This window comes from Pelodiscus sinensis, chromosome 24, assembly GCF_052426305.1.
Source record: "Pelodiscus sinensis isolate ZL-2025 chromosome 24, ASM5242630v1, whole genome shotgun sequence".
NCBI lineage: Eukaryota > Metazoa > Chordata > Testudines > Trionychidae > Pelodiscus > Pelodiscus sinensis.
The window spans coordinates 11,363,576-11,376,077 of record NC_143075.1 but is presented as its reverse complement, the minus strand read 5'-3'; the positions used below and the strand labels follow the sequence as shown (position 1 = coordinate 11,376,077).

Here is a 12,502-nt window from a genome sequence, read left to right as displayed (position 1 = left end):
AGGCGGCGGGAGTGGGAACAGGTTGGGGAGGATGGGAGAGTCACTCTAACCGGATTTTATGTCTGTGATTGCATAACAAAGCCCTCTGGGAACCGTCTCATTCCAATGGATACCTTGTCCCAGCCTTGGGAGTTCTTTCTGCACTGACCAGTCACCAACATTTTAGAGGAGTTGCCAGACTGGATCAGATTCAAGGTCCGTTGCGTGTTAGATGGTTCAGAAGGTGAGAAACCTCCACTTTGGCAGGTCTGGGGTAATCTGAAAGTCCTAACCCCTAAGAGCCTTAACGCCTGAAACATGAGACTTTATATCCTTTCTGAAATGTGGGAGAGGGGGATTGGTATAAACTGTTATAACTAGATGGTCTTGCTATCCCTAGGATCATCCTTTGAATCTTGCTAAATTCTTGGCTTCAGCGCAACCCATCTGGCATAACTAATAGTCTAAGGTTTTGGATTATTGGAACAGAGCATCCCACCCTTTGCATTAAAGGGATCTTGTTTGCTAGGGGCAGTGATGCAAAATATGTCTTTAGGCCTGACCTGTACATACATGCTTAATTCGTCATGCAGTTCCCTTCCCCACATAATATTGGAATAATGTGCACAATGCTTTCCTGTCTACACTTTGCATTAATTCCCAGTGCTCTTGTTGGCCTTATTAATTGGTGGCCATTAAAAGTGGTTAATTCTCTGTGCACAGGGTTGCAATTGCTTCCAGTTGGCCAGGATTCAAGCAGTGGGGTGAGTCATAATGGGTGGCAAAATTGTCTTTTCCTCAATTCCCCTGCTCACAGGGGGGAAAAAATCAAAACAAAACACCCTGAATTATTCTCTTTTATGAGATAGGCATTGTGAGGCCAGGCAATTGAATTTACAACAGCATTGAGTATCAGAGTCTATCTGGCCCTGTCAATGAGAATGTGGTAAGGGGGGGGGGGGAGAGAAGAGACATACATTAACCCTCAGCTCTGCGTTCCCAGGCATTTCAATAGGATCCCAAACTTCCAAAAGAGCCCGCTGCATACTCGATGAGACCCTTTATACCTTTTAATTGCCCTTCCCCACAATGGAGGCCGACTCTCGCCTCTTTCCTAGGCAAGATAGTAACTTTTGCACTCCCTCTCCCACACTCTCTTAAAGAGTGGGGGGAGGGGGAGTGAAATTTTATAGCACATCTTATTTCAATGAACTCCCTAAAAAACAGGTAATGAAAGCAGTGTTTCTGTGAGCAGGAGTGGAGGTGTGTACAGAAAATGCCTCCTTGGCTTACAAGACCCTTTGTGAAAATGAAGCAGAGTTCCTTTTACACAGTAAAATAATTTCAAACAATTTTAACCCTCAAACCAAACCTCTGGAAGAGTATCCTTGTCATGCATCCCTCGGTTTATTTACGGTCACCCAAATTGCTCCCCAAACTTGTTTGCATGCTGAGGTCTTCCTTATCCCCATATGTCCCTCATACACCTCCCCTTCCCCCAGTGAGAAAAGCAACCATTTCTATTTCAAAGAGTTTATTTGTCCAAACACCTGCAACTTTTTTGGAAGTCTTGACACACACACACACACGCACGCCCACACACACACACACACGAAGATACAAACAACTTTGGCATTATACTTGTGTGAATATTTGATACAAAACTAATCTCATTTATTTAAAAAAAAGTCTTTTGGATAAAGGCATTTTTAAAGGAGTAAAAATACAAGTAGAGATCCCAATCTCTGGAAATAAATAGACACTTTGTATTAAAGTCTTTAAAAAAAAAAAAAAGGCTGCTTTAAAAAACAAAAGCAAGGTTCCATACAACGGAACCAAAGAGCTTTGTTTTTTTGGGGAGAGGAGGAAGGCTTTACACAAGTCACCAAGGCCTCCAGACAGATTCACTGCGTTCCCCGATCGGACTCCCAGCTTGGGATGCTGGAGCTAAGCTACCCCCAAATGATGTCAAACCCTGCACTGGGGATGCTGACGGGGTTGCGGCTGTGTTTCCTGGCCCGCTGCCCGAAGACACTGGTCCGTTAGTGTTGGCATAGAGGGGGATGATGGGTCCGCTGCTGGGAGCAAAAGCCGGGTTAGGGATGAGGAAAGCAAACTGGCCGTCGGTAGCTGGGACCAGCTGGAAGCCTCCATAGACTTTGGGGGACAGGGCTTCAGCAGGGTTCAGTTTGCAGGGCACTGGCACAGCTCCAGGGGCTGTGGCCGTAGGGGGAAGCTGGACATGCAGCGGTTGCGCCAGATGAGCTGGCTGGCCAGCCGGGGGTGGCGGTGGAGGGTAGTTCATAGCCACAATCTGGCCCAGGCAAGCGGAGAGGTGGCTGAGCAGACGGGTCCGCACTTCTGTGTTCACCCCTTCACAGGTGGAAAGGAACCGGGTCACCTCGTTCATGCACTCATTAAATCCAGCTCTGTATTTGCCAAGGACGGTGGGGTCAGCACTCAGTGCTGCTGCAATGGAAGAGGAGAGGGGAGAGAGGATTACACATCAGTCCTGGCAAGCAGGAAGGGTAACCCACAACTTCAAGTGCCTCCCTCCCTCTGCAGCCTGGTACAGGCCCTTTATTCCATGGTACTTGCTGAATCCCCGAGAGGGTGCAGCGTATTTGGATGGAGATATGCAGCCATACATCACCCAGCTGTTCCCCAAGAGCTTCTCCCCACATTCCAAGGAGTGGTACTGGCAGACAGAGCGGGTGGTTACCTGTCATCTGGGCTCGCTGCAGGTTCCGCAGGTGTTTCACCGTCATCTCCAGGATGTCTGCTTTCTCCAACTTGGAGTGCCTGGAGCTCTGGCAAAAAGAGCAAAAGGGAAAATGTAAAGATGGGGGAAGGTCTCCACTCTCATCCCCCATAGCTGGGCCATCCATGCAAGTCGTCCTCTCACTTCCCCCTCCCACCAATCCGCACCTGAAACCCCCAGAGCGCCACTTACATCCTTCTTCAAGGCATCCAGGATGAGGGTCTTCAACTGCCCCAGGCTCTCATTGATCCGGGCCCGGCGCCGCTTCTCCATGATAGGTTTGGAGGACTGGAGAGAAGAAACAGAAGGCGAGATAAATATATTTGCCTCCCTTTCAGGGCACAGGACTCTCTCATTGCTCTCCATACAAGTGCCTACAAGCCTGTAGGGCAGGTCATATTGTTGTATTTGTCCATCATGGAGTGCTGTAACGCTAATGCAAACTATTCCCCCTTCCCGCCTGCAGCCTGCCCCCAAATAGCCATCATTTCTGCACATCACTGTATGCCTCTGCATGTTGCATGGCCCCATAGTCTTGTTGTTTAAATACTAAACACTACTGCATGCTACTGTGCACATCTGTATATTATCAGAACTTATGTTACTATACGGTGATATTTATATTAGCCACTCTTATATTTTGATAAGGTGCATCTTAGATGCACTTTCTCTTGCATGCAACATACTCTGTCCAGACAAGACACAAGCCAGGTGAATCATTACATCTTGGATGGTAAGAAGTTGATGCGATTTACCTTTCTGTGTTCGCTGGCGCTCTTGGGCTTGTCCGGCGTGTGGCTGGAGCTAGCGGGGGCACCGGCGATCGGGGAGGCTGTCGGTTTCTCCATGGTGTCAGCAGGCATTTTAAAAATGTTTCTTGACAACAAAAAGCCAAAAAGCAAGCGGAGAGGGGGGAAAGAATGTTGCAAAAATATTGCAGTTTATTTTCAAACTGTATCCCTTGGAATGAGCCCAGTGCCTGGGAGGGGGGAGGCGGTTTAGGCGGCTGCACCCTGGACACGGTTCAAGGAGAACTCTGGCTTTGCAATCACTGATCAGAGGGGAAGCCAGTGCACAGCGGCGAGGCGACCCTGCGCGAGGCTGCTTGCACTCCTGCAGCTGGAGCCAGGCTGCGGCGGCTGCTAAGCCGGCTTCAGGGACCCCCCGCTCTATTTATACCCGGCGGCTGCTCCCAATTCGTGTGAAACCTTCTCTGCATTCTTTCCCACACTCTCGCCAGCCAATGAGAGTCGGGACTCACCCCACCGGGCAGCCAGCCCGCCTGCCTATTGGAGGACGCCCCCGCGAGCTGTCAGTCACGCGCTGGGCTTCCCAAAAATCCTACCCCAGAGTAAAAGAGAAGCCAGCAACATTAAGGGGGGGATGGGGAGGTGGAATGAAAAGCCAAGGCGCTGGAGCCAGTGGTGAGGCTGTTGATATCAGGGAGTGGAGGAGGAGGGGGGCACAAGCACCCCCTCACCTCCCACAAGGAGGAAGCGATGCACTCTCCTCTACAAGGGGGTGGGAATGTAGTGCAATTCTTCCAAAACCAGGGGGCAAAGGGAAGGAAAGCAAGTCTCCCCCAAAAGGGGGGGGGGGAGAGAGAAGCGATGCAGACTCCTTTCGAAATCCGTAGGGCAAGAGGAGAGCAAGTTCTCCTACTGCCCGGAAAACCCAAGGGGCGGAGGAAGAAGCAAATCGCACCCCCCCCTTCCCGAAAATTCAATGTATTTGCTATTTTTAAAAAGAGGGGCCCGATCAATGTTCAAGCCTAAACTTGTAGCTCAGTTGTTTCGCAGGCAACTGCCCAGGTCTGGAAGCAGCAGCCCGAAGAAGCTTTGTTCTTTGTTGGGGAGTGCAGTTGAATTTTATCCAGAAGAATGCCTCTTCTAATGCTCTACGTGGTGATTATTTTAATTGGTCCACTAAAAAAAACAAAGGTGGGGGAGGGAAAATATTTGTTGTATAGAGGATCACAGCACCCTGAAGGGGCATTCCTTTAATACTGGGAGGCAGTTCCTTAGCTGTTGCAACTAGAAAAGAGGGGAAACGGGGAAAGAACAATAATTTATTGAGTGGCCATTTCCAGGGACGAAGCTCCTCACCAGAACCCTTATAATAATCAGTTGCTTTAATGCCCGATCATACTGACCCAAGATTGGAAAGAAGCTCGGAAGATGTGAACCTATCCCTCCAGTCGCACCTTAAAACACCCTTCTTCCCTCGTATTGACTGTGTGTGGCGGCAGAATGTGGATTTTGATAGGAGCCCCCCCCCAGCCTTTCCCAGTTGCTACCCTTACGTGGAGGGGATAGATCCTTATTATGGTGCAGGGCAACCAGATGTTTTAAATACCGCCCCCCCCCCCCAGAGCCATACACCTCTGTTTCCAGCCTAGTGCCCACATCTTCCTCCAGCTGTTGCGAACTGCAGCAGCGGCGGCAGCTGGTCCGGCACGCGAAACCGTGGCAGGCGGGCAGCCAATGAGCTCGGGGCTGCAGGCCAAGTCGTATCCCATTGGCTGGCAGCTCCCCCCGCTGTCAATCAAGCCCCGGCGCCAGGCAGCAGCCAGCTGTGCTCGTGCCTCCACCCCTCCGCTGCAGCCCTTGTTGGGCGCGCGCGCTCCCCTCCTCCTGCCTGGCCCCCGGGAGCACGTGCCAAAGTGCTTCTGGCTTCCTGCGCGGTGCAAAAGCAAAAGCAGCCAAGCTCCAGTCATGCACCAGGCAAGGGAGGCAGCCATGGGAAAACCACGCCTCCTCCTGTGCTCCAGAAATAATCTCTCATGCCAAACAGTGCCTCTCTGTCCCATTAATGTAAAGAGAGACTCTGAGCTGCATCAGATCTCCCCCCCCACACACACTTTTTTCTTTGCAGATTTTTCTCTCTTGCCTTGGGAAATTCCTCTCATCTCCCCCCCCCCCCCCCCCTTACAGCCTTCTCTCTCTTTCTGGTGTACAAAAATCAAGAAGGGAACAAATAATAATAATCATCCATGCTCAGACAGTCGGAGACACGCGTAGGGCGCCTCTGGGAAGCACTGCCACAAAGGATCAAGGGTTAGAGGAGGAGAAGCAAAACAAGAATTTGGCATGGTACCTGCCTGCTGACATTTTCAACCGCTCCTGGAAGCCATTGTGGTGTCACATCAAAAAGAAGATGGGTGCAAATGGAGCTAGTGCACCCTCAGAAACCCAGTCTCCCCACCTTTTACCACACTTTTCCATTCTTCAGCAAAAAAGATGGAGCCACATCTGACTTTCCCCTTGCCCCTTGAATTGTCTTTGTTGAAATCGAATGATAAGAGAATCCAAGCATTTTAACTGACCCCTTAAAAGAATAATTCTTCTGCACAGGATCTATAAGCAGCCATAGTTTCCAAAGAGGAAATGGGGCTAGCCTGACAACTCCCCCCATGTGGGGCTGTCCTGAGTTGCTGGTTTGAACACTGTCCCCCTCTCTGGTTGTGACTTACCTGAACCTTGCCTCACCTCCCCGTGAGGCTAGCTTTGCTGTTTGGCCCCCATAGATTCCTCTGCACCCCACTTTTTTGACAAAAGTGGGCACTTGTCCTGTGGAACAAACACCCACTTTTGTCAAAAAGTTGGGCTGACTGGACAGGGCTTAAAAAAGGGACTGTCCCTGTCACAACAGACGCCCTAAAGATTTACCAAATGTAGATAAAACCAATGAGCATTTGGGATGCCTCAGGAATGCAGGATTAGCCCTAAAGATGTGATTTTGGATGTTGGGTTGGTCAGGATGTTTATTGCAGTAGAACTGGGCTATGTGTCCTCTCATTGTAGTGGTAAAGTTTGTCTCCCACCTCCCCTTATTTTAAGGAAGAGTGAGCAGGTTTTTTACTACAATAGTATGAATATGATTGTCTGTGTGTGACAGTATGCAGAATGAAGTGCAAAATCTCCCTTCACTTTTCTCTCTGTTTCTCTTATCCTCTAACTAAACACATGATAACAAAATCCTGGAACAAAAATTTGCTACCATCTCAGCTGTGTTATTTACCCTTTGCTCCCACCCTGTATGCCTTGTCCATTTAGCTAGAAAGCTCTTGGGGGCAGGTATGTGCTGCCATGTATTTGTAGTGCCTCTTGTTTGGCCCATAGTCCTACCATAATAAACATGATTAAAAATAATTCCCACCCTTGTTACATGGAGATGATCCCATTAAACAGTTTGCAAACTCCCAATTAATTAATAATCCTTCCTAATTTAAAGTCCATGCTACATAAGGCTCATATATACATTTAGGATCTGCAGAATTTGAGCTTTATTTTTTATAATGTCAATGGATAATATTGATGTTTATTTTTATTTTTTCCATTTGTTATCACTTTAAAATGTCACGGTTGCAGAACATTAAAATTGTTCATTGATTTAAATTTTCACCATTTTAAAATTATAAGGGGTCAGGCAATCAGGGCAGGCAATAATTGTTTAATGACTGTAAGGTTTGATTTAAAGACACTGTATGTTTTGACTTGTGATGATGATAGTTTGAATTTTAAAAGCTATAAAATTTTAATTTTTAAATTTCAAACTGCAATAAGTTCTCAAGCAGTGTTTTTCATACTTGGCCCCTCTGTAAATGCTAATTATTTTCAGTGGAAATATTTTTCATCGGTTTTTATATGTGTCGTGAAATTGATGTATACCAACACTTACAAATAAAAATCTATTCCTTCCCAGCCTCTATATAATAAACTTCTAATTTCTAGATTTACACAAATTATTTTTATTAAAAAAATACATTCATTTTCTTTAAACTATTTGAAATTCAAAATTAATGTATTGACTTAAAACACTGCCTAATTTTGTCATTAGGTTTTTTGAAGCAATGAGTAAAATATGACTTGCAACAACTTTTTAAAAATGCTAGTTTAAAATTAAAATTCCTTCTTTTATTAAACATGGCTAACCAAATGCAGCTTGGATCACCTTTTTTAGGAAAGGGCCTATAACTATTTATATTTTCAGGTTTTTTTGTTGTCCTGTCTTGTGTTTTGCTTTTAATTTGTCCTGATTGTTTCATTTAGTTTTAACCACTTCTGAGGCCGAGTTTATAATTTGTAACTTTCCCGGCACTGCTATTGTAATTCGCTCCTGACTAATCTAATTAGGAATAATCAAATCTCCCAATAGAACTGCAGGCAAGTGTGTGGGGGTTGGGAAGGGGTGGAAAGAATACTTCCCCCCAAAATTTTTTTAGTGTTTTTGGATAGTGTCTTTAAATTGCAGTAGGCGAAAAAAGCCGGCGAGCGCCACCTGCCGACCAGAGTTTTAAATGGTGCGACCTGAAAAATTTCTCACTGAAAAATTTTCTCTCATTGCAACCTCACTGAATGAAAAAGCAGAGGACAATCTGGCCTGTAAACACTGTAAGATGTATCAAGATTAGTGTTAGTGACAGTTGATGTGTTATTGGGGCTGTGCTCAGCAAGGGTTTTTGGAGGGCTGTGAGGTGAAGGAATTTTTTTAGGACAGGCTAGTTCTATATGGAATATGGCTGATACAAGGAAAGATTTTTAAGGACTAGCCTTCATTTCTTTTCAGGCCTAGTGCCGCATAGCCGGTGCTTCTTGTTCCTGCAGCTGCCCATGCAATGTGTGGTTGTTAGTGCACTGTCCGTAGAGTGTTCTGACATCAGTGAAATAAGTTTGGTGGCTTCAGCCTAGACATTGGTTCAGATCTCAAAACCACCAAGTAGCCTGGCAAAAAAAAGTCCAGTGATGTAAACAGCCTTTGCATGGGAGAGTCCTTGGAAAAGCCTAAAAGGAATGGAGCAGGAGGTCTGAACTGGGATTCTATAGCAAAACTAAGGGGGGAAAGGATGGAAGGGGAAAAGGGGAGATTTACCTAGACCTCTCGTTGTCTCTGACATTTATTCACTTTCTGGATCAGCAAAAGCCACTTGACTCAATTTTCCCTCCCAGGAGAGCCAAACCCCTCCCTCTCCCCATCCCTTTCAGATTCAGCACGATCTCCCCCTTACACCCAGGGAAAGGCCTTTGTGGCCATCTCTAACCTGACTGTCCTTTCAGCCCGTGCCAACCCATCTGCCTGTACATTGAGCACAAATGCCAGCTGACAGCAGATAGCCTGGTTTCACTGGCATTGCCATTCCCCATCCTCCCCTGAGATCTCTAGACAGAGTTCAGTCTTCATTCCCTGCCAGAAGCCTCTTCCCAGGTCACTTGTTTTGTTTTTTTTAATTCACTCTTATTCAGGAAACAATCCCTCCCCCCACATTTCCTTCATGTAGTCATGCATAGAAGGTACTAAAAACAACAGTCACGAAGGAATTAAAGTGATCCCTAGATGCTAGGACTTGTTAGAATACTTATTCAATTGTCTCTCGACCGATTGCCGGTCACCAGCCAAAAGAAAATTTCTTTCTAAGAAGCAAGGATCTTTATAGGATCCCCAGCTGACACCAATCTGCTGTCCCTTTAGGGTACGTCTATGCAGCAACATTATTTCAAAATAACACTAGTTATTTTGAAATAACTTAGTCTGCGTCTACACAGCAGGCAGTTGTTTCGAAATAATGTTGAAATACTGTCAAGCTGGAGGACTTCTTACTCCGACTCCTGTGACCGTCATTGTACGAGGAGCGAGGGAAGTCGGAGGAAGAGAGCTCTGTTTCGAAAGAAGTGCTGTGTAGATGCTCCCAATTTCGAAAAAAGCTATTTCAAAATAAGCTGTGTAATTGCCATAGCTCAATTTGCGTAGCTTATTTCGAGTTAAGCCCTGCTGTGTGGATGCACCCTCAGGGTCACAAGCAGACACTCAATAGGTGCGAATCTCTTTTTTGCCCTCATAGTCAGTTGGTTAATAACAGGCAGCCCTGCTGCGGGGTAGAAAGACACAATTTGCTGAGCTCCAATAAACCACTTGGTGCTGTAGCCACCAGAGGGCTCTGGGATGCCCTTCTAGCTTGGCAACAGGTTGCAGGCCACATAAAGGGACTCCCATCCCATCAGCTGGAAGATTGCAAGGGTGACTAAAGATTTCCCAAGCCCACACCCCCAGGCGCTGGCATTTTTCAGAGACACTCTTATTTCCTTCCCTCTTTATGCGGCTGTTGTTTGAGTGCTGTGCAGTTGTTTCTCTTGCCCAAAATTCGAACTCTGCCAGTGGCAAGAGACATTGCTGTGACATAATCCAAACCTGCTAGAAACCACTGGCAGAAAACCCAGCCACATCCAGCAGCTAGGATGGGATGTGCCGGGAAGCTGAGGTTTGCCTCCCATCTCCTCCCAAGCATTTTGAAGACTCTCTTGGTGTTCGTCATTATAGGCAGGATTTATTTAGGATCTTTTCCTTTCTTTGGCCCTGATTTTGCTCCCCCAGGAGTCAATGGGAGTATTGCCATTGGCCTCCAAGGCCCTCAGAGTTTTGCAAATTTCCTTTAAAATTTCATTGTTTGCCAAGGCCTCGCCTCATTGATGTCAATGGGAATTTTTGCCATTGAGTTCAGTGGAGCAGGGGTGGGTGTGTATAAACAGAACACTACACTGCACATTGGAAATCAGACTCCACACTCTGCAAAAGTCTGAGCATCTGCCTCACAGAGAGTTGGACTGAGCTGGGAGAGTTAATCACTTGCAGCAGTTCACATGCGCCCCAGGGAATTCAGCATTCACAATAAGGATGAAGAGCAAGTGATAAATAGCAGGGTACCCCAAACTGTTCTCTATGCTCCATCTGGGAAACACATGGGTAACAGAGTAACCTATAGCTATTAACTTCATGCAGAAGGGAGAGTGGGTGATGGTGCAAGACAGCTACAAGACAGTTGTTTGGCAAGGATCCACATTTCATATGGGCGTATGGCAGGAAAACCAGTTACTAATCATGTCATCAAACACAGGGGGACTATGTCAATAAAAAACCCACAACTAATTGAAAACATTTACTAACCAGAGCTAAAGCGCTCAGCTAGTGCCAGGAGATTTATCTCTAAATAGCAGGCATTTAGGGACACATCTGGCATCCCTTCAATATGCTATGCTTGATTTGGGGCTTGCAACCAGCCGTGGAAGTCACAGAGGGATGCATGGAGAAAAATGAACTCCTGAAACCGGGGATCACTTCCTGGCTCTGCACAGATTCCTAGTGGGAGTTTGCACAAGTTGCTTTATCCCTGTGTGTGGTGTGTTCCTCTCCTGCCCATCTGCAAAAACGGGGTTAATATGTCACTGTCTTTACATGAGAGATGTCATTAGTATTTGGGAGATGCTCACAGATAGCTGGAAAGTAGCTCTTGGAAACATTAAAAAAATAGTCTAGTAGCACATTAGGGTATGTCTACACTACCACCCTAGTTCGAACTAGGGTGGTTAATGTAGTCATACGAACTTGCAAATGAAGCCCGGGATTTGAATTTCCTGGGCTTCATTTGCATGTTGCCGGGCGCCGCCATTTTTAAATGTCCGCTAGTGCGGACTCCGTGCCCGCGGCTACACGCGGCACGAACTAGATAGTTCGGACTAGGCTTCCTATTCCGACCTATCTGTGCGCCTTGTTCCACGTGGTGTACAGATAGTTCGGAATAGGAAGCCTAGTCCGAACTATCTAGTTTGTGCCGCGTGTAGCCGCGGGCACGGAGTCCGCACTAGTGGACATTTAAAAATGGCGTCTCCTGGCAACATTCAAATGAAGCCCGGGAAATTCAAATCCCGGGCTTCATTTGCAAGTTCATATGACTACATTAACCACCCTAGTTCGAACTAGGGTGGTAGTGTAGACATACCCTTAAAGACTAACAAAACATGTAGATGGTATCATGAGCTTTTGTGGGCACAACACACTTCTTCAGATCTAGACTAGACTATTTGTTGTTTTTTAAGTTTTTCCTCTTACAGATTAACTCAGCCACCCCTCTGAAGCTTTTGAAACATTTCAGTTTTCATTGCTGACTCTGTCTCTCAACCTTTCATTTTCAGGTGTAATTTTGTGTAGTGTGCACAATTCCGCCTACAAAACAAACACATCTTCAGCCAGACATCAAAGGACCTACAGAAAATAAATATTTTTTTCAGAGGCCTTTATCCTCATCATACTGAAACATATATGCTCATACAAATGGTAATACTTGTGTGAAGTGGGTTTCTGTGTTGTGTTTTTTGGTTCAGAAGTCATATAAATAATGTACAAAAAATGTAGCACCGTTATTTGTAAAGATGCATGAAAGGCATATTGATCTACGGAAGAAAATACATATATGTTTGCAAAGTTTAATGGTCTCGTTTATAAACTGGGTCAGGGAAATACAGAGCAGCTTTGTTTAATAAAATTACCAGAAAGGATTATTTTATTTCCTTAAAATGGGTTCTGTGTTTTAAAGTAGCTCCTTGATTGTCAAAAATGGTACCCAATGTTCATAGTAACTTTAAATTGCATCAGCCACAAAATCAGAGTTTAAATTTAACAATAATTTCAATAGTAACTACATCAAATATGGCCTCTCTGCCCCAAGACCACTGGATGTTGCTCATGTCTTTCTGTGAGGGAAAATCTTTCCTGTTTGCCAATTAAATACAATCTTCATCATTCTGAAGTTCAGACATCACAGACAGAATTTCACATGCATTTAGAGCTTGATCCAAAGCTCAGGGAAGTCAGCAGAAAGACTCCCATTCACTCCAATGGCTTTGGATCTGGCCCTGTACCATCTTACCCAACAAACAGTATTTTGGGGAGATGTCTCTAGTTTATGATTTTTGTTTGGTGCAAGATTTCTTG

General features: G+C 45.8%; 1 protein-coding gene across 2 annotated transcripts; it reads right to left on the bottom strand.

The window, feature by feature from the left end:
- Positions 1-1,496: 1,496 nt before the first annotated feature.
- On the bottom strand, positions 1,497-3,901 carry HES4 (hes family bHLH transcription factor 4). Of its 2 annotated transcripts, none has more exons than XM_006127102.5 (4): positions 3,496-3,901; positions 2,933-3,028; positions 2,702-2,789; positions 1,497-2,445 (listed from the first exon to the last, which is right to left on the bottom strand). In XM_006127102.5, the coding sequence occupies exons 1-4, from the start codon at positions 3,601-3,603 to the stop codon at positions 1,862-1,864; spliced, it is 876 nt and encodes a 291-aa protein (XP_006127164.1). In that variant the 5' UTR covers positions 3,604-3,901; the 3' UTR covers positions 1,497-1,861. The 2 variants fall into 2 exon arrangements, with proteins under 2 accessions (XP_006127164.1, XP_006127163.1); XM_006127101.5 differs by having other exon boundaries at positions 1,497-2,448; positions 3,496-3,899.
- Positions 3,902-12,502: the final 8,601 nt, after the last annotated feature.